Source organism: Aphelocoma coerulescens, chromosome 9, assembly GCF_041296385.1.
Source record: "Aphelocoma coerulescens isolate FSJ_1873_10779 chromosome 9, UR_Acoe_1.0, whole genome shotgun sequence".
In the NCBI taxonomy this organism is placed as follows: domain Eukaryota; kingdom Metazoa; phylum Chordata; class Aves; order Passeriformes; family Corvidae; genus Aphelocoma; species Aphelocoma coerulescens.
Window position 1 is genome coordinate 3,525,986 of NC_091023.1, and position 20,158 is coordinate 3,546,143.

At 47.6% G+C, this 20,158-nt stretch overlaps 1 protein-coding gene across 1 annotated transcript; it reads right to left on the minus strand.

The window, feature by feature from the left end:
* Positions 1 to 1,148: 1,148 nt before the first annotated feature.
* BOK (BCL2 family apoptosis regulator BOK) lies at positions 1,149 to 20,153 on the minus strand. The gene is made up of 5 exons (XM_069025033.1): positions 19,709 to 20,153; positions 18,480 to 18,858; positions 14,490 to 14,618; positions 7,132 to 7,295; positions 1,149 to 2,311 (listed from the first exon to the last, which is right to left on the minus strand). The coding sequence occupies exons 2-5, from the start codon at positions 18,700 to 18,702 to the stop codon at positions 2,186 to 2,188; spliced, it is 642 nt and encodes a 213-aa protein (XP_068881134.1). The 5' UTR covers positions 18,703 to 18,858; positions 19,709 to 20,153; the 3' UTR covers positions 1,149 to 2,185.
* Between the last annotated feature and the right edge of the window lie 5 nt (positions 20,154 to 20,158).

Genomic DNA, 20,158 nt, shown 5'->3' on the forward strand with positions numbered 1-20,158 from the left:
GACTGGAGGGAATCCTCTCTCTGCTGCTCAAAGGCGATTAGTGTAGTTCCCCATGTGTTCTGTACCTGCTCTGCATTTCCATAGCCAAATCTACCAGGAATCTACGGAAGAAAATCCTAACTGTAGGTCATGCCAGCAAAACCCCTAATGCCAATATAATCACGTCAGGAAATCAAAAAAATTTTAATGTTCCTCTGGCAATTTGGTTTTATCTGGGGAACTGCCTCAAGTTTTACACACTTAAAAATGCCCCAACCTCATGGCACCATCAGCTGTAGCCACACTGGGAACTTCATCAGTATAACCCACCCCAAAGTGTCCCTAGCCACTGTCCAAGGCAGCACACAGCTTTGATGTGGAGTGGGAGGCTCTCCCCTTCTCAGTGAGTTTTTCTGTTGAATGACTGGAGATGAGGGAGGTTGCTCTTGAAGGGCTTTGATCCACAACAATTGCTTTACTACTGAAAATGTACTTGTAGACCAAGCTGGTACAGCACTCTTCACTGAGGGTGTAGCACTAGGGGTAAAGCTGGGCCTGGCCCCCATATGCCAAGGCATCAAAGTGCAAAGGCCTAGAGCAGAAAAAGCAAAAATGTGCAAGGCTCTAACTCCTACACATCCTCTGCTAGGGTTCCTGCTGGTCAGAGCACAGCACTACTAACTGCGAGTACAGACCTGGCCCACAGGTAGTACCCAAAAGTAAAGGTTTTGCTTTATTCTCAGACTCCTTTGTAACTCCTGGAGGAAGAGTGAAGCCCCTCTAAATGTTTGGGAGGGAAATCAGGGAAAAAACCCAGCAAAACCCCCTACAGTGCCACGTGTTCTTAATCCCTGTTTTTTTTCTGTGCCTAGCACCACACTTTAGGGAGCAGGGCACTGAGCAGGGAGTCTCCAGAAGGCTTTGGCAGAGAGGAGGCTCCACAGCCCTTTCCTGCTGATGTCAGGGAGGCCCTGCATCTGTTGGTAAAACCAGCATGTTTCTGACATGGCAACCACATGGGTTAAATTCCAGGCATGATCCAGGCGAGTCACAGTTTTAACATGTTAACATGCTCTACCAGGGGAAAAGCTGAAGTATTTTTAGCATGGTCAGAGTGTTTGTCTCTGAACTGTTCTGGCCTTTTTTGGAATTGTTAACTCTGGTCTGGAAACAAATACAATAGCCTTTGCAATAGTGAAATACCACTTATTTTCTTTTATTGTTTGCCACAAAGAAGACTACGAGTTGTACTTCAAAGAGATGAAAAGCAGAAACATACATCAGCTACTTTCAGCACAGCTCACTGCTTTTACAATGCCAGCCAGTTCACTTGCTGCTTCCCTCTTTCTGCCCACGGCTCCCAGCCTTTCCTACTTACATGCTTAGCTCTGACAAAATCTCCGTGGAGAAAACATTTTTCTTCATGATGAAATTCCACTCCCAAGTTGTTGCTTGAAAGCATTGCCCCTTGTTCTCCTTTTTGACTGGGGTGAGTGCAGCAAGAGGAATCAACAAAATATACATTGCCCTCTCGTCCTGCCCCTCACACAGCTACTCAGACCAATCTCCAAGACGTGTCAGGGAGAAGCATCTGTTGACAGAATGTTTGGTTTTATCTCGTTAAAAACCCACCACGCTGTGCTGGGGCAGAGCCCAGCAAGTGAGTTAGGGCTAAAGGAGATGAAGTTTAAGCACAAATGTAACGACAAGAATCAACACAAGGCAAGTCTGAGGACTGAAAGGGAAATCACATGGAGTGAAGGAGGGACTCTTCCCCTCTCCTATTTTCTTATCCCATTTCAAATAATATTCCCTTCCTCCTCCCCTCTGCCTGGTGCTAGCATAAGCATGCAACAGAGCCATAAGGAGCAGCCATCTGACAGTCCCATGCTCCATGTGGCTGCCATCAGCGTGCCCAGGGACCAGCAACACCTAGGCCACACATGCAAGTTACCCAGGGAAACAAGATTCTTGGAAGAATTAATGGTGAGAGAGGCTCGTGTGGCTGCAAATAGGAGACTGTGGTTGATCATCTGCTCCCAGTTGATGGGAGAGGAGAACAAGCCTTTTATTTTGTCCCAGTTCTTCTCTTCCTCCTCTTCAGAGACTGCCATTACCAATCTGGAATTACTTCTCCAGTTACTTCTTGCTGCTTCTGGAGTGGGAGAGAAGATGGGGCAGGAGGGTTGTGCCTGGCAACTCAGACTCATCTCTCAGGCAGCAGGACGAAGAAGATGGCCTTGAGGAAGTGACCAAAACTGCAAACAGCGGCCACGAGCCAGTGGGAGCGAAGGCTGGGGTCAGTATTCACCACACATTTTGTGATGTCTGCCTAATGAGGAGGGAAGAGAGATGGTCAGAGAGAGATGCCCACATCAGCCACTCCTGCAGGCTGTCCCAGCCCCACAACCCACAGCATCGCACCACCACTGCTGCAGCACCAGATGCTGGCTCTGATGCTTCCACACACTGAAAGTTATTAAATCAGGCTCAAGAGCCCTGCAAAATACGCTTTCCTAACTCCCCAACAACGAGGCAAAGTGTCCCCCTTTTCAGCCACTCCTGGGGAAAGAAATGCTACAGGAAGATTATCCAGCACTTTCCATTTTGGATCACTAGATACAACTTTCTTTCCCTGTTCAACAGTCCTAGGAAGCCTTAGCAGTATCAGCATTCCCATCCTCTTCTGTAAAGCCAGATGCTTCCCAGAGGTTGTCCTGTTAAATATCAGCTCAAGTTGCTTGTACGTTTTCTCTTGCCTGAATGCTTTCTTTGGAAGACATTCAAGCAAGCCATCCCCCAATTTAAACCTAAAGCAATGCAAGCTTTGTAGCTTTGTTTGTGGAAATACATATGCCAGCAGAGATGCCTCCCAGACGTGTGGGCCAGATTTAAAGATGGCTTGGGCAGCCAGTTTCAAGTATTAACAAGAAGAGAAGCTGGCCTGCAATGATTAAAAAAACCCAAAAACAACAACCTCCCCCCCCGTCAAATTGACAGAGATAGGTTCTCATCTGGCATGGGAAGGAGAAAATGGACAATATCAAGAGGGTGAAGTGAACAGGACAGAGGTAGAGAGAAAAATGTATTTTCTGGTGCAGGAATCAGAATTAAAAAGCTTTGCCTGTGATATAACTGAGTTGTGGTTAAACTCCAGCCTAGCACAAGATGTGGACTGTGGTTGTGTAACGGGGGGTGCACCATTAGCACATCAACCCCACGTGGTTTTCAGAAACAGCTTTTGGGTGGCAAATGAGAACAATAATCTCACATAATCACACAAGGATGGCAAATGTTCACAGCCTCAAAAGCTTTTTCTTTATAAGCTTTGCTCAGTAGTCTTCCAAATTCGCCTTCTGACCTAAGTCTCTCATTGACCAAGCACAGACAAGGCAGACTCTCATCCCTGAGGTGTTCCTCCCCAAAGCAGGACACTAGAGACGATGAATGCTCCCATAATCTTCTCTATTCCTTCTGCCTGTGCTCACAACATGCACGAGCCTTGCCTGACCAACCTTGGTCATCACTAGAAGAAAGGAAAAGGGGGCTAAGGGACAAATCCCAGAGTCTGGCTAGTGAGTACAGCCACACTAACCACCCCCATCATCGTCTCCAGACCAAAGCTCTGCTGACAGCAGCCTCCCACACGTTCCAGCAGTTCCTTGTTCACCGTGTCTGGAGGGCTGGCACGGGGCTCCTCACCACAGCGCTGATCTCCTGGGAGCATCAGGAGAAGCTGAGCCCGTGAATAACTGACAAGCAGAGACTGCAGGAAGAAGGAACACAGGCACACAATGGTGGGAAGAAACAGGATGACAGGAGAAAGCTGAGCCAGCACCAAGGTGTGGAAATACTGCTGCCTATAGCTAAAAAACACAAGCAAACATAGCAAGCAGAGCCAAGGCAGTTACCAGGAGATGCTGCAATGTGGTACAGGTGGTTACAGGTACTTTATCTGTATTGTGGAGGAAAGCAAGGTGGGTCTCTCTGAATACTTCCAGCGATGGCTTAGCACACTCACCCTATTTGCATCTGAAAAAAGCCTGAACTGATTCAACTTGTCAAATTCTAGTGACCTGCATGGGGTCATGTTTAAAACACAGTTGTGTCCTACTGTCCCTTTAGTTTGAGAGAAGTCACGACCTGCAGGTACCTGTCTGAACACATATATTAGGGTACCTGACCCATGAGAAACATAAGCTCTAATGGGCTTTAGTGCCTCACATGAGCCAGTACAAGGCCCAAATACACACACTGGGTTGATTACAGCTGTAGAGGGTTAACTGCCAGATGAGAAAACGTGAACTCCTTAAAGCCCTGCTATGTTGTCCCAAGGCAATGACCTCACTGCTCTAACTGAGAGGAGCTGCACTCAGAAGCATTTACAAATTTGTATGGGGCTTGCTTAGATAAGCAAAATTGCTCAGCTGTTTAACAATTGCCTGTTGTTATCCAAATCAAGCCTACCTGATAAGGCAGTGGAATTGAAAACTTCAAAGCTACTTACGTCTTTTTGCCTTATCAGGCACTGATAAACTGTTGCAATGGCAGTTTGATGTTCTATGTTAATTTTTCAAACAAATTCAAGTCACATGCACTGCTTTGTAGCAAATGCTGCTAAAAAAGTTTAAATCTTTCTGTTCTACTGTAAAGCCACTAGTGAGGCTGCAAACTCTTCCCAGGAAGAAATGATGTCTCAAGGGTTCTTTCTTGTTCCTTCTGTGAGGTTTGGGTTGGGTTTTGTGGTCTTCTCCACCCTGTGGAAGCAGCATGGGAACCTGCTGCTGAATGGAGAATTTCAAAGGTCTTTCCAAAGTCTCCATGGTGCCTTTTCTGTACCAGCTCAGGGCATGGGGGTTACTCTTGGCAGTCTCAGCCTAAGGTGATGCATAAGAGATGGGGGCCATGTGAACAAGGATGGCATGCCAGGACAAACCAACACAAGCCAGGCCAGGCAGTGGGTGAGAGGGTTCCAGCAAAAAGCTGTTCAGTCTGGCCCGTGAGTGAACAACGCTGGGAAATTCCTTGCTGCAGTGCCTGGATCAAGAGGAAGAACATTTGGGGAAGCACAGCACAAGATGGCAGGAGGATTAGCAGCCTTTCCCCAGACTGAAGGATCCCCTCGTTTCTAGAGGGAAAGTATTTCCTTTTCACAGCCCAGAATTGCTGATAAGGGGGTTGGAAATGGGCTGTATCAGAACAACCCAGCAGCCTTCACAGTCTTGTGCTTGATGGGGGGCAGTGAAGTTGGCTTCCCTTCCTTAGGGCCAGATCCCAAGAGCAATCAGCATAAATTCAGCAACCCAATAGGAACATGCTGCCCATCTAAAGAGGGATGGCTGGCAGAAGGAGCCAGTGGTGGACTTTCCTCCTCAGCTGCACAGAACCACAGCTGGTCTGGGGATGGGTTTTGCAGCTTGTTTGCTATGCAACAAATTTTACAAAAGTATCCTTTTGGAACTATCCAAACATTGTTTTGAACACTAATGAAGCAATATAAAAATTAAAATAAGATGTTCACTTATCAGAGCACACAAGTTTTACCAAAAATAAGAAAAAAGTACTTGGAAACCAGAAGGGGGATGTGTTCCTATGCAACATTCCTGTTTTAATGAAACTAGATCTTAAAAAAAACCAAAACAACAATGTTTCAGAGAATACATTTCAAGCACCTCTACAGGTATGCAGTTAAAGTAAGCCTCAAATGATACTGAGGCAGGGATTGGCATTCACAGGCAGGAACAGTGTTACTTAATCCCAGGATATCCTCTTCACCTGCCTCGGCACAATTAATTTTTAGAATACAAAATGAAACAGATCAGGGCATTCAAATCAATGGTTACTTTTAGCCCAACCAAACAGTTCCCTGAGCCAGCTGGCCTCGAGGTGACACAGTTTTAGAGAGGACAGGGATGATTTAAGGTAGGATTGGTACTTAATAAGTGCAAGGGATCCAAAATCAGAACAATGATACTTTCCCAGTTGCTCTTTGCCAAAAAAGGTGTCTTCACTCCTGAAGAAATCAGGTGCCTGAACCAGCTACTGACACAGTTGGGAAGTCTCAGCACAAAGGAGCAATGCTTAGTTTGGAAAAAGACATCCCCCTCTCTCCAGATCTGTGTGGGTGAGGAGCCTGACCATTTCCTGACGGCTCAGGAATAAATTTCACCTCTTGGAAAAGAGGGAATTTGCTTCTGTGGCTCAGTCTGGAAAGAGTGCATGCCTTGGGAACAAGATGTCCCATGAATTCAGTGGTGTCACAGGGCAATATTTTTCCCCAAGAAGAATCTGCCCAGCAGCACACTAGAGGATCCAAGGACTGTCTGTGCCCCTGCCAGACAGGCACATGGAACCTGGTACATACAGATATCACCCAGCTGCCAGCCACTAACACAGCCAGCCAGTTCTTCCAGTCTGCTGGGGAGGTCACTGGAAAGGTATCTAGCTATGCCACAGCACCAAAATAAAGTTCTTACTATGAACGATCCTCCACAGGAACCAATGCTCACACTGGGTACAGAGAGACCAAAGAAATCTGATGCACAGAGGTGAGATGAGAATTAAGCTGGCAGGCCTCATTTTTTGCCAGTTTCTAGAAAACAGCCAGCCAAGAGTATCACAGAATCTCAAAGAATGGTTTGGGTTGGAAGAGACCTTAAAGATCATCCAGTCCCATCCCCTGCCACGGGCAGGGACACCTTCCCTAAAAACAGCCTGCTCCAAACCCCATCCAACTTGGCCTGGAACACTTGCAGGGATGGGGCAACCACAGTTTCTCTGGGGAACCTGTGCCAGTGCCTCACAGGAATTACCCCTGCAGTGTCCCACTATGACTGGCTGTTAGCTCTGAAGAAGATCAGGAACACAACAGGTGCTGGTGGGTCAGGATTGAATTATTATGGCACAGCTATGCAGGAAGTTGAGGACAAGAATAACTGATGTTTTTGAGGATGGGACCACAAGGCAGTAACAGAGTTATCTAAGTCTAGCACAGGTGTAAGTAGGACAGAGGTGGCCACAGCACAGTGGAAGAGACTCTCACACAGCCTCTTTCTGCATAAAGCTTCAGGGAGTGCACTCTCACTTGCATTAACTGGGATATTTTCTGGTCTGGACATGCAGAAACAAGTCTGATGAGACAGCATTTCTTACCCAGCCTCCTCTCCTTTTCAGCCATGTCACCAAGGTCTTGCGGACAAACTCTCCCAGGCAGTCAACGATGGTGTGAACCATGGCTGGCTGCGCGTGCCGCACGCAGTCCACCGCCAGCCCAGCTGCCACGGCATAGAGAGACACCACCTTGCCCCACGTTATGCCTGTGAAAAGAATAAAGGTCATTCATATTTACACACACACTCAGTTCAGTCTTGAATAATCAAAGGAAATGACTCTGCTTCATTACATGTGCCCGTGCTGCCCGCCTACAGCCACAGTTCTGTGTGCTCTCCACACGGGGGAAAAGAATACTAGAGGAGCAGAACTGGGGAAGACTTTCCACATAGAGAAGTGGAATGAAATAATCTGACCTTAGTATGGTTTAATTGCCTCTCAGCACTGGCTGCACAGCTTTGGAGAAAGCAGCCCAAAGGCACCATCGGGATTGGGAAGATGTGCACCACCATGTTTTGTATTGCCATTGGCTCTCAGCCATGCACATGCTGCCCAAGAGGTGATAAAATTCAAATAGTTTGAACAACCTGGGGTTTTTTGTCTTCAACAGAAAACTTAAACACCCTTAGACAAAGCACTCCTGGTTTTTTCTAATCACTGTTCCAATGTGACACTCAAAGCATACAAGATAAGCATCTTCAGTTCTATCATGGCACAAAAGAAACAAAGGGAGGCAAAGCTACAGGCCCAAGAGGGTTTATAGAATCATAGCTGGAATAGAGGAGTCATAGAATCCTGAGCTGGATGGATCCACAAGGATCATTGAGACCAGCTCCTGGCCCTGCACAGACACCCCAACAATCCCACCCTGCGCCTGAGAGCGTTGTCCAAAGGCTCCTGGAGCTCTGGCAGGCCTGGGGCCATGACATTCCCTAGGGAGCCTGTTCAGTGCCCAACCACTGTCTGGGGAAGAATCTTTTCCTAATACCTGATCTAACCCCCATGACACAGCTCCCTGCCATTCCCTTGGGTCCTGTCGCTGCTCACCAGAATGCCAAGTGCCAACCCATCCACTTGCATTCACGAGGGCAGGTGTCCTCTTCAATGTAAGGACTAGGCCTTAATCTCCACCCAACAAACAGGTAGCTTCAAGGATTTGGCCTCTCTGTCTACTTAACATTGCCTATGCTAGCCCACTGAAGACAGTGCAGGGGTGGAGTCAGTCAGTTACCTAATCTCCCAGAAGACAGCCTTCCTGCCAGGCTGACCTGCCTGCAGCAAGAGCTCCATGGAAGTTGTCCCAGCAGTAGTCATCTTCCTGTAAGCGTTAGCGAGAAGCGCGGGAGCTCAGCTCTAGGTACCAGCCAACCTCCAAGGGGTTCCCCAGAGCCTTACCAACACCACTGGGCATAAATCCTTCATGCTCAAACATTGCAGTCAGCTGCCCCTCATCAGGCTTTTATCAGGACCAGTGACCTGGAAACACAACCCTTTCGCTCCCATGCAGAACTACGGCTGCACAACGGCACATCCCCCCTGTACTTTATTACCTGCAATAGCCATATTTATCAAGCACACTGCCAAGTGTTTTACAGTGTTAGGTCTCTATGGAATCTGTCCAAAGTCTCTCCCAAACAGAGCCAGAAGCCTGGTGAAGTTCTAATATTTAAAAACCACACTAAACTGTTCTTGCAGGGTTGCAGCAAGAAAGAAAACAGGTGAGAGGATGAAAAGATCTGTGCAATGACTTGATCTATGGATCATGAGGGGTTAAACACACCATTAGAAAACTGGATGTGCTCAGCAAGCAAAAATACGATTTATATGGCATAAAGAGTCTCCCTCTTTTCTTCGTTGCACTCTCAGATCCCCAGGTAGCCTGAACCAACTCTGGGATGGAGCTCCAGCCTCCTCACAGCTCTTCTCACTGCAGCAGAATGAGAACAGTGAGAATATTTCTTTGGAAAACATGCAGATTTCAGAGCATTTCCACAATTCTTACACTTGGTGCTTCAAAAGAGACACTCACACTAACACTTTTAGGAATTGCTTGCTTTTCTTTTCCTTAAATAAAAAAACCCCCTAAACTTTAGAGGAACTCTTCAAATGTCAGCCACAGGAATACCTTTTTAGACTGAAGAAAATCCATTCAGTGTTACAAAAAAAGCCCCATTTTTCATGACTAATGTAAGATCAAAATCTACAGATGAACCCTTTGTGAGGCTCTGCAGCAACAGTAACAGCATTAGCTCAAATCCTCTGTGATCCTCTGTCCTTCTGCAGAACCAATCCCGAGATCAGAGGAAGTTATTAATGCAGCTGAAGTGACTGTTCTTCTGGTTTTATTTGCTGAGCAGACCCTGCAGTGTCCCCGACACCAGCGCTGTCACTCAGGAAGTTCACTGCCTGTTTGGCATTCACACTATTTATCTGCCTTTCTCACATTGTGTGTCACCATGACAGCCAGCAGAACGAGCCAGGAAGAGTCTATGAAACCACAGAGGACTAGACAGAGGGGTTCTCCCTGCAAGAAAGAGGCTGTCCGAGTGCAGGTCAATACAGTTCTACCTAATGAAAGAGGCTTTACAGGGTTACACTCCTTGCTGATGGTATCTATCTCCAGGACTAGAGCCTCAGCTGGCTTATATTCAGCTTTGGTATAAGTCAGTTTTACAGTTCTCCATCCCTGCAGAAATATGGTTCCTTGCATCTTGAGTTACATAACAAAAGTTACCCAAAATTCCAGGGAAGAGTTCACTGGCTTATTCCCAAGCTTTTACTGACAGCACTCTTTAAATATCTGAAGCAAGTCCATTAGCTCTGAGATATTTACATGGCAGTAACAAACACTGACATGACTGAAGTCACTCTGGTACAGAAAGACAGCTCCAGTCTTGGTTAACTTTGTTTTGAACCCGAGTTTCTCTTTCCAACAGAAGAAAAGTGTATTCTACAACCTGTGAAAAATAAAGGCTCAAGAGACCCATGACTTCCCCAGCACACAGGAAAGCAGTTTGCTCCATGGCACATCAGTCCAGAGAGGATGGAGAGGAAGCCCTTCAGCTCCAGCTTCCCTGCCAAGATTGTTCCATAGTGGTACCTGCTGCAGGATTTGCATGAGGTGAGTGCTTCCCTGGCACAGGGAGAGAACCCCTCTCCCTTTCACTGGACAGCAGAAAGAGAACGAGCTCTTTGTTAATGCTTATAATGGTGATGGATATGGAGGGCTTAGGGGTCACATCCTCTTTCCAGAGCATGCCCATAAGGGTCAAACCAATCCTTCAGTCTGCCTTTCCTGTTACTAGCAGAGCCGGTCCATGGGGGCAGGACAGGAGGAAATCCCTTCCTGATTTCCATTTGTCTGAAGTCCTCTTGCCACTGCTGGAGGCAGAAGATGGAGACAGCAGGCTGGGCTTCTCACTCACGACAGCAGGGCACAGCTTATGCTCTTGTTCTCATTAGACATTGCAGGAAGCAAGGGAAGAAACAGGCATCTCCAACACCTGGGCTGTGCTTGTGGCTGGGCCCCCCTGCCCAGGAGGGCTTCAGCAACCATTCAGCCCCAAGCAGGAGAGGGCAGGGGAACATGCCCCAGCAGCCCTCCTCTGCACTTTCCCAGGACCAGCTCCATTAATTTTTCTCTCAAGTACTCCCTTGGCAGGGGCAGAGGAGCACATTCTACTGAGAGGACAGTGCCTCTGTCCCCCATGCTGTCCAGGCCGGGTTCAAAGCGACACTAGTGTGATGCATCTCTCAGCATAAGCTGGAATCGTGTCTGGCCAGTGCACATAAGAAGCAAAACCACATCTTGCTCCAAATTCCTCAAAAGGCCTGGCTGTCATCCACACCGGGTGAAATGGGCACTCATCACCAAGCAAGACAATCCATTCACAGCTTCCCACTGCGTGGATTAACATGCACAGGAGCTAACAACAACAACAGGGAAGGGAAAGCTGGTCTAAAAAGGAATGGTCAAAAGAGAGAAAGCTCTGCTCACAGACATGGAACAGAAGGATATGGAAAAAGTTAAGGGAAAAACAAGGGCTGCTTAGAAGGCATTATAAAAAATAAGAAATACAAGTTGCATTCTCTAGGCCAGCCATGGAGCTGAAGGTATGTAAACATTGCTGAGCCCAGGGTAAAATGAATTAGCAGGAGAGGAATGCTCTTGAAAGTGTTCCTGCTCATATGAGCTTTTCTGCCCCAGGGGAGAGATGAAGAAGCCATGAGACACGGCTGTGCAGTCTCAGGGCACCACACCACCCGAGGTTATTCAAATAAACTTCCCTCTGCTCCACTCAGCATCAAAGTCTCGCTCACAAATCAGACCTTAAAGAAACACGATCCACTGCTACACTTCCACAGCTGGGAGAATATAGCCAGACACAATATACTCTGGTGGAGAGAAAAGCTGAGGGGGTGTGCACAAGGCAGGAAGCTCAAGTCATAAGGCCTAAGCGATGAGGGAGCAGCAGGATACTTTTCCAACAGCATTTCAGAGAAACCCAGAATGGTCTGGGTTGGGAGGGAACTCAGAGCACATCTCATTCCAATCCCCTGTCATGGGCAGTGTTACACCTCAGTCACTTAATTCCAGGTTTTGCTCTGGGTAGATGCAAAGGAGAAAATCCCAACCAGACATTCTCAAGAGGTAAAAAACACACAAAAGTTGACGGGCAAACTATAGGAAATTAAGGAACATTGGCAAAAGAGTAAATGCAACATAACATCACTTACCATTGCATAGACTTAGCCCACTGAACATAGAAAACCTTTAAACCCATTCAATATCATATTCCGTGAGAAAAGAGAAGAAGAAAGGGAGAAAAACAGAAAGACAGGAAAGATATAGGAAAACAGACAACTCCTGGGCTCCAGTGATGTAAAACTCCAAGATGAAGGTAGGGTTAAAGGACAACGTGCTTGCCTTGTGGTCAGGCTTCTTAAAACTTTGGCCCATCCTGGGCCTTCCTCCCAAGTGGGACTTGGGGTCTCTCGGCCACTCAGGGACTGGGGAAGGCAACACTGGGGGGCTGCCTTCAGTGTGCCATGGCTGACAGACACTGCAGGGTTGGGGGGCACAGGGGGCAGGGCACTACCTCACTAGAGCAAGGCCTGACCCACCCCCTCCCATGCATTACAAGCATCCTAAGGTGTCTCAAAACAGATTACTTTTTCCAGTCTCTGACAGGCAGGGACACCTTCCACTATCCCAGGTTGCTCCAAGCCCCATCCAACCTGAGCTTGGACACCTCCAGGGAGGAGGCAACCACAGTTTCTCTGAGCAACTTCTGCCAGGGTCTCACCCTCCTAGGGAAGACTTTCTTCCTAATATCTAATCTAAACCTACTACCTGTTAGTATGAAGCCATTCCCCCTTGTCCTGTCTCTCCAGTCCCTTGTAAATAGTCTCTCTCCAGCTTCCTTGTTGGCTCCTTCAGGGACTTGAAAGCCACAGTTAGGTCACCTGGAGCTTCTCTTCTCCAGGCTGAACAACCCCAGCTTCCAGCCTTTCCTCTCAGCAAAGCTGCTCCATCCCTCCTCTGATCGTCCTGGTGCCTCCTCTGGACTCGCTCCAGCACCTCCATGTCCTTCCTGCACTGGTACCCTCAGGCTGGAGGCAGCTCTAAGTGGGGCAGAATCTCCCCCTCCCCTGCTGCCCATACTGGGGGATCAGCCCAGGACATGGGTGGTTTCTGGGTCCCAGTACACAGGGCTGGGACATGTCCAGCTCTCATCCACCAGCACCCCCGAGTCCTTCTCCCAGGGTTGTTCTTGACCTGTTCATCCCCAGCCTGGATAGATCCCAGTGGTTGCCCTGACCAAGATGCAGCATTAGCACCTGGTCTTGTTTAACCTCATGAGATTCCCATAGGTCACTTCTCAAGCTTGTCCAGGTCCCTCTGGATGTCATCCCATCCTTCAGGTGTGTCAACAGCACCAGTTAGCTTGGTGTCACCTACATCCATTTGCTCCCGCAGGGAAAGTGCTTTCTCCTCAGAAAGCATTAACCCTACATTCCTGTTACACAGGGTTCACTGCAGCCCACACAGTCTTGATTAAAAACCAAACCCAGTAAAAAACAGGCTGAAAGGTTTCAAAAATCCCTCATGCCTAGCAGCTCTTACCAACAGGACAGAACTGCTTCCTTTAAGGAAGGAAAACACCTCTCCCTTTTCCACTTCTGTTTCTCCACCAAGTGACCTCTTCCTTCTGGCATTTGTTTAAACACCTGAGGTAAATGTCAGCTCAGCCAGGCCCCAAATCAAAGCCTGTTCAAGTCAGGGGAAAGTCTCTTGCTACCTGCAGAGGCAGCTTTGGACCACACACGAGAACCAGTGGTAACATCACAGAGATGATGCTGTTGCAGATCCTTTACCATCAAAAGCAGATCAGGGCTCTGCAGTGCTCATCTCCACACAGATGGGCTCTCCTCACTCCAAATAACTAATGAGTCATTTGGAAACAGGGGAACAAAATACACCTTGAGCCTTAGCATAGTCTCTTCTCCCAGCCATGGGACAAAAGGAAATGGCCCCAAATCGCACCAGGTGGTGTTTAGATTGGGTATTAGTAAAAATTTCTTCACTGAAAGAAGAAGCATTGAAACAGGATGCTCAGGGCAGTTTTGGGCTTAGTCAAAACCTGTAGACAGTGTGGACAGGAAGTGAGCATAGACAGAGGTACAGTGTGAAGCCTCAAAACCAGACCAGAATGTGGAAGACAGACATGTAAAAGATTAAGGAGAAAACCTGTCCAGCAAAAAAGGGTCAAAATCCCTTGCTTCCTTGCTGGAAAGGCATTGTAAGTGACTGGCGGGGCTCCCCAAGCTGTCTAAACACTGTAGTGCCAGATTGTAGCTGTTTTCTTAACAAACTTGGTAATTGGCATGAAAACTCAGAGTGAACTTGAGTATCTGGTTTCCTTTGCTCAATAAGAGCCTCTTTCCTCTGAACTATGATTCTGGCTCCCAGCATCAGCAGCACCCTGAGCTATGATTCTGGCTCCCAGCATCAGCAGCAAGAGCTGGAATAAGGGAGACTCCCATGCAATGAATCTTCTGCAGTTGCCAATGGTGAGCAAAGAAGCTTGGAATGAATGACCTCCCCATGCAATGAGGCAACAATCACCTCCTAACGAGGAAGGGCAGGAGGTGCCTTCTAGAACAAGACAGAACCTACACGAGGATATTACAACCCAGGACATCTCCCAGCCAGAAGACAGCAGAGAGGAGCTCTCATTAAATCATTAAAGGAGGGCACACTGCCAAACTGCCCACAGCCCTTTGAGAAACCAGGCCCCACCCTCCAGGCTATCCCAGAAACACGCCTTCTCCGAGAGAGGCCCTCCATCCCGTTCCTCCCACCCAGCCCTGTTTGTGGATCTGTCTGGGCACTGTACCTGCAGTGAAAATCTGTGCAGCCACTGCCAGGAAAGCATCCGACACCACCGTCTCCGAGTGCAGCGAGATGTTCAGCTGGCGGGCGATATTCCGGTAGACATTGGGCCGAATGTACTCCAGCTCATCCCCTGGAAACAAACAGCCAGGAGTCAGCACACAGCACCAAGTCCTGCTCTCACCATGGAGGAGTTATATGGTTGGGTCACTCGAGGGATGCCTTCAGCCAAAGAGGCTGAACCCCAGCTCCACCTGAGTTTAAGCAGGCAGCAGGTGCTTAGGGTGGTTTAGATGCAATTCCCTATCACCTGCACCCTCTTTCCCAATATGCCCTTTGCCTGGGACTCCTAAAGGGAGCAGAGGCAGGCAGTTGCCCTGTACCCCTGGTGTGGCTGCAGTAATCCCTGATATAAATGCTGTTCCCAGGCTGGCTGCCTGCCTTTCCTCCAACACAGGAGACAGGCCTCAGATAAGCAAAGCCATGTCACTTTATTTCAGAAGTGAGAAGGAGGCATGTACATCCATGTGAGCTTTTGAGAAATACGCCCTTCCTCAGCCCCTCATCGGGCTTGTACAAAAATGCCTGAAGTGCATGAGAGTGACTCAAGAATGCTGAAGGCTGATGAAAGCCAAGGATCCACCCAGAGCTGCACAACATTAATTAAACAAAGAGACTTTCAGCTATTTTATGCTCACACAGGCACTTGAGAGTCAATCTAAAGTTCTTTCTCTCCTCCAAATGGTTAAAGAGATGCTCATTTGCATGGCTGACTGCTCAGCAGTAAGATACCTGAGACACAGACATGTGCTTTCACCTCCAGAGTGCTTTCTGCCCAGCTGGGAAATGGCTGGAGGTGTTAGGCCAGCTTGAAGACCAAGACAAAAACACCAAGGACAAGCAGAGAACCTCCTCCTAAAGCACTGAGCTATGAAGCTTGGGAAACAACAGTAAAGCCTTTCCTTTGTAGCAAAATAAAACCGTTTTTGAGTAGTAGAATTAATAAAGCCTGGTTTCCAAGGGATTTCTCTCTCTGTAGAGGTTCATGGATATTTAATGATGGTTGCACAGCTGCTGTAGGAGCATGAAACAATGCAAACACCACATGGCACCAAGGCCCTTTGTGCATGGAGAGCCCTTTTTGGCTTAGCTTTAGGACACGCTGTGCTCTTCTCCCACACAAGGGTGCTCCAGGAAGAGGAAGAGCTATCCCAACAGCTTTATATCCCCTTTATATCCCACTGCAAGACCCAGGTGACTTGGCCCAGCCAGAGGGCAACTGATGATCCTCGAAATTTCATTTATATGAGAGGTAAAAAGGAAGATGCCACTGCAATCAGGAGATTGTTATAGAGTCATTAGCTACTGATCCTTAATTCATTTATCTGGCACTCAGCACAGGCAAAACCCAGCTCTACAGAATTCCACAGCTGAGCTCTCCCAGCCCTTTCTGAGCGTGGGATTGTCCCTCTTTGATGGCAAGAGGAAACCTGCCAACACATGGTCAGCCCTGATAAGAGGAAACCTTACTTGGACTGTTCAACAGCTGTTTTCTCCTCACAGGCAGCACACAGGCTTCCAGCTAAATGTAAGGAAATGGGGATAGCCCTGGTTAGCTGAGAGGGAGGCACAGGAGGCTGGGATCAGCACTTGGTAGCCTGCCACTGCTACAGCTTCTAACAAGCAGTGCCTGGAGGCCCCAGATGAGATCAGGGTTTGGTTGGAGGCACATATGCCCTGTTTTGCAGGAAGGCACAGGGCATCCGGGGAAGGAAAGCACAGGAAAGCATTCCCATGCTCAGAGAGCCTCCCTGCCCCAGCAACCCCAGGACATGATACACTGGTGCTGGGCTCCAGTGCCCTTGTTCTGACACCCAACTTTGCAACACTTAGAGCAATTTGGGGGCTTCTCCTCCTTCCTCCAGTGATTATGGAGGAATTAGCAGGGCAGCAGTGAGAATTCCCATGTGGAGAAGATCAGTGCAGTGGTCAAAGGGCACCTCCCTGGGCCTTGGCCAGAAGAAATACAAGTTCAGATAAACCAGGCCTCTGACACACGAAGCAGGTTGGCCTGGGGTGCCTCATTTGGCTATACCATTAGGTTTTACCATGTCTGACTCATTAATTGCCCTAATTAGCTGCTAAGCCTCACTGAGTTGATGGGGTCTCCCTCCCTATGACCTCCAACTGCATCGCCTGTGCCCAGGACCTCTGCTGGCCCACCAGGCAGTTCTCTGTGTGCAAGTGGGCTAGGAAATACTCCAACTTCCCATCTCCACAGGCTTCTCAGCACTATCATGAAGGAAAAAACTCGTCTGGCTTGTTGCATGGCTCAGGAAGTGGCCAAGGATTACCATTCCTGGCAGGTGGCTGGATAGCAGCTGGCCTTGTGCTGGTTAGAGCATCAAAGGGGAAAATAAAGGGATGGACCATGTGGCAAGTGGAAAAAAGAAACAGGACAGCAACTACTCTTCATCTTAATCAGGAGGACTGCTCACCTTTCTGGTTGCATGGGTACCACATGGTGCTCTCCAAACAGATTTGCTCAGAGAAGGCACCAAGTTCCTGGGACTATCAGCCAAATCTTTCCATCTGCACATGGATAAGTAACAGGAGAGTCATCCAGGAGACGCCTTCAGATCCAGTGCGCCACCTGCTTGCCCTTTAACATGTTCCTGGCCGCCCACAGAAGCTTGAGTTGAAAGCAAATAAATCTCAACCCCCAATCCAGGTGGAGAAGAAAGGGAATACAAATAGACAGTGAGATTGACAGAAGAACAAAAAAATTCCCCCAAAGACCAAACAACCACTGGAAACAAAAACAGAAGTTAAGTCAGCATAGAAGAGAAAAAGTGAAAAGAATGAATTAAAAAAAAAAAAAAGTCAGTTAAAAGAAACACAGCTATGCCTTAAGAAGAAACTTGGGATAATATCAAACAGGTAGAAAGGGGAGAAAGTAGGGACACCAGCCCTGGTCCTGACTTTGTTAGGCCCAGCTAATGATTACTTCACCAGACCTGTTTGAACTCTGATGTAATTAAATCAGATGCAAATGCTGGTGGTAGTTTCCAAGCCAGATGTGAACTAATACACCAGCCTGAAGGTGAAGAGGGATGTTGGAAACAACTTCCAAGAACAAGGATGTAGTGTTCCCAAAAGACAAACAGCTAGACTTGAGCACACAGGATGCTACACAACCCGAAACAAAAGGCCAGGCAACTGTCAACATTTAGAGGGTGCTCCTGGTACAAGCTCTAGAGCATGTCTTCATGTCACAGCCTCCAGGTATGACCTTCAAATTGCTCTCCCTGAAGCCCCCAGAGCTGCTGTGCTGTGAGAGTGGCACTGAATGGCAGTGTGTGCCAAGCAACATCAACCAACTCCTTCCTGCTCCAGCAAAAAGCAAGAAAACTTCGGTCTTGCTGAATGACTAAGGTAGACCGTTAAAGGACAATTAAACACACTGTCATTTAAAAGCAGCTTTTATAAAATCTCCAACAACACATTTTCTAAGCAACTACCCCCAAATTAAAACTGGGTGAGCTACTGCTGAAGCCCAAGTCCAGCGGCAGCAGTGCCCTTAAAGATGCCAGATGCATTGTGGCAATCAAGTCACATCTGGAGAAAACACTGCAAGACTGGTTAAAATGCCCAGCTGAGAAAAACTGCTCTAAGTACCATGAGAATTGTTACACAGGTGGAGACCTGTGCACACAGAATCAGTTTGCTGCTTTCTTGGACTGCATTGTGATTTTGAGCTGTTGCAAGTCCTCAGAGGAAGGGCAGCTTTGCAGAAACCCTGTGCTGAGCTCAAAGAGACTGAGGAAACTCAAGCAAAGGAACTGTTTAAGCAAGATCACCTAAACCAAAACTAAATGCCAAAAGCAGAGAAGAAGAATCTCTGTATCATCACATGAAAAGCCTCTTCCAGAAACCTTAGTCTGGTCCGAATTGCTCCATACAATCAGAGGTCTCCCATCCCAGCAGGACTCACCTAGTCGTAGCAGTATGGTGGACACCTCAGCCAGCTTACCCCCAGGCACTGGGGTGTTGTACTCAGGTTTGCTCCAGCTGACACCTGCTTGAATCAGCCTTGAGTTTATGTAGTCTCTGCAGAGAGCCTTGGCTTGGGACACAAGCTCTTTGTCAGTGGGAGACCTGTCAAAAACCTCCATCACCTCTGCAGCAAAGACTGAGGAACGACGTAGCACTTCCATCTTCAGCTGCTGAACCCACACCTCTGCATGCACTGACTGGAAGGCTGAGCCAATGCCTTCGATGAGAATCTGCAGGAGTTGTCTAGTAATCCTCTGTCCTCAAGGTCTGTCAGAACTCCCAGCAGCTCTTCTCCACAGGCCAGTTTTTCATTTTAGCTGGTAAAAAAAAGCATCTCTAAGTCCTCTAGCATCACAAAGATGTAAATCAGAAGCTCAAAAATACAGTTATGCTAAAGTCAGTAATATCAGATTTGCAAAACATTTGTCTCGGTCTGTCTTACAGACAAGGGGCAAAGTCTTGAGTCTTTCAGCCACTGACTATCCCTGGCAGCATGGTCCACAGAAGGGCTGCAGTTTTGAACTCTCAAGGTGTTTCCTCTTTTCCCATTCAGATCTGGCAGTTTTAGAATTACCCCTCAGAGAGACTAGACAGTCAGAGCATGGAAACACTTCACAGAATGTGCAGACAATCTCAGCTTGTTTCAATTAAACTGGAAAAAAAAAAAAAACCCAAATACCAGTTACAGTAACCTCAACCAGATGTCAACAGACATTCCAGCTCAGTAGGTTATGGATCTTTCTGAAGAAATGGCACTGTTGCAAGAACAGGGATATGGGAGCATTTGAAATGTCTTGATGGAGACACTAAACCATACTCTCAGTTTAGGTTTTGGTTGTGCCACGCTTTTTCCCAAAGCAATGAGCATACTACTTCTTGAAAACATCTAGCAATAGCAGAGAGAGCAAAACAGAAAAGTAGATTTTTAAAAAGCTTTATGCTGTGAATGCCTAAAGAGAAACACCAAAATGCCTTCAGAGGCACCTGAATTCATCTGCTGATCTGAGTTTTTAACCCAGTGCTGCTTTTGAAGTCAGACCAGTCTTTATTCAGATGTTAATAAATGTATTTTTTCAGTCTGCAGTTTCTGACATCTACTTACAATGACGATTTTCAAACAAAATACAGCCAGTTATTTCAGTTTGTCCCAAGGAAAAATATATTTACCTCTCATGTTGCACTTTTTCCCCCTCAGTGATTTCTTTTTGGGTTTGGTTTCATGTTTCTTTAGAAGATCTGCATCACTGGACACCTGGTTTAGGATTCATAGGTTACTGTCACACCTCTCTGGAGAGCACCAGCCTCCTCTGCTGTGCTTTCCACAGGGCTCATGCCAGTGCCTCCTTCCCCATCTCTGTCAGCCCCGCACGCCGGCTGCACTCCACCGGGATCCTTGGGGTTTGCTCTCCTGCTTTTAAGGGACCCAGGCGCAGAGGACAGCTTCTGGCTTTAGCCTTGTAAGGAAGATGAAATAACCGGGAGGTGGGGTTGCTATACCCAGAGAGAGACGCTTTCTCCTCCCCTTTCCTCTCTCTTAAGGAGGCTCTCTGTTGTTCTTCACTGGGCTTCGTTCAAGGACTCGACTTCAGGGTGAGGGTGGGAGCATCATTTCTGGAC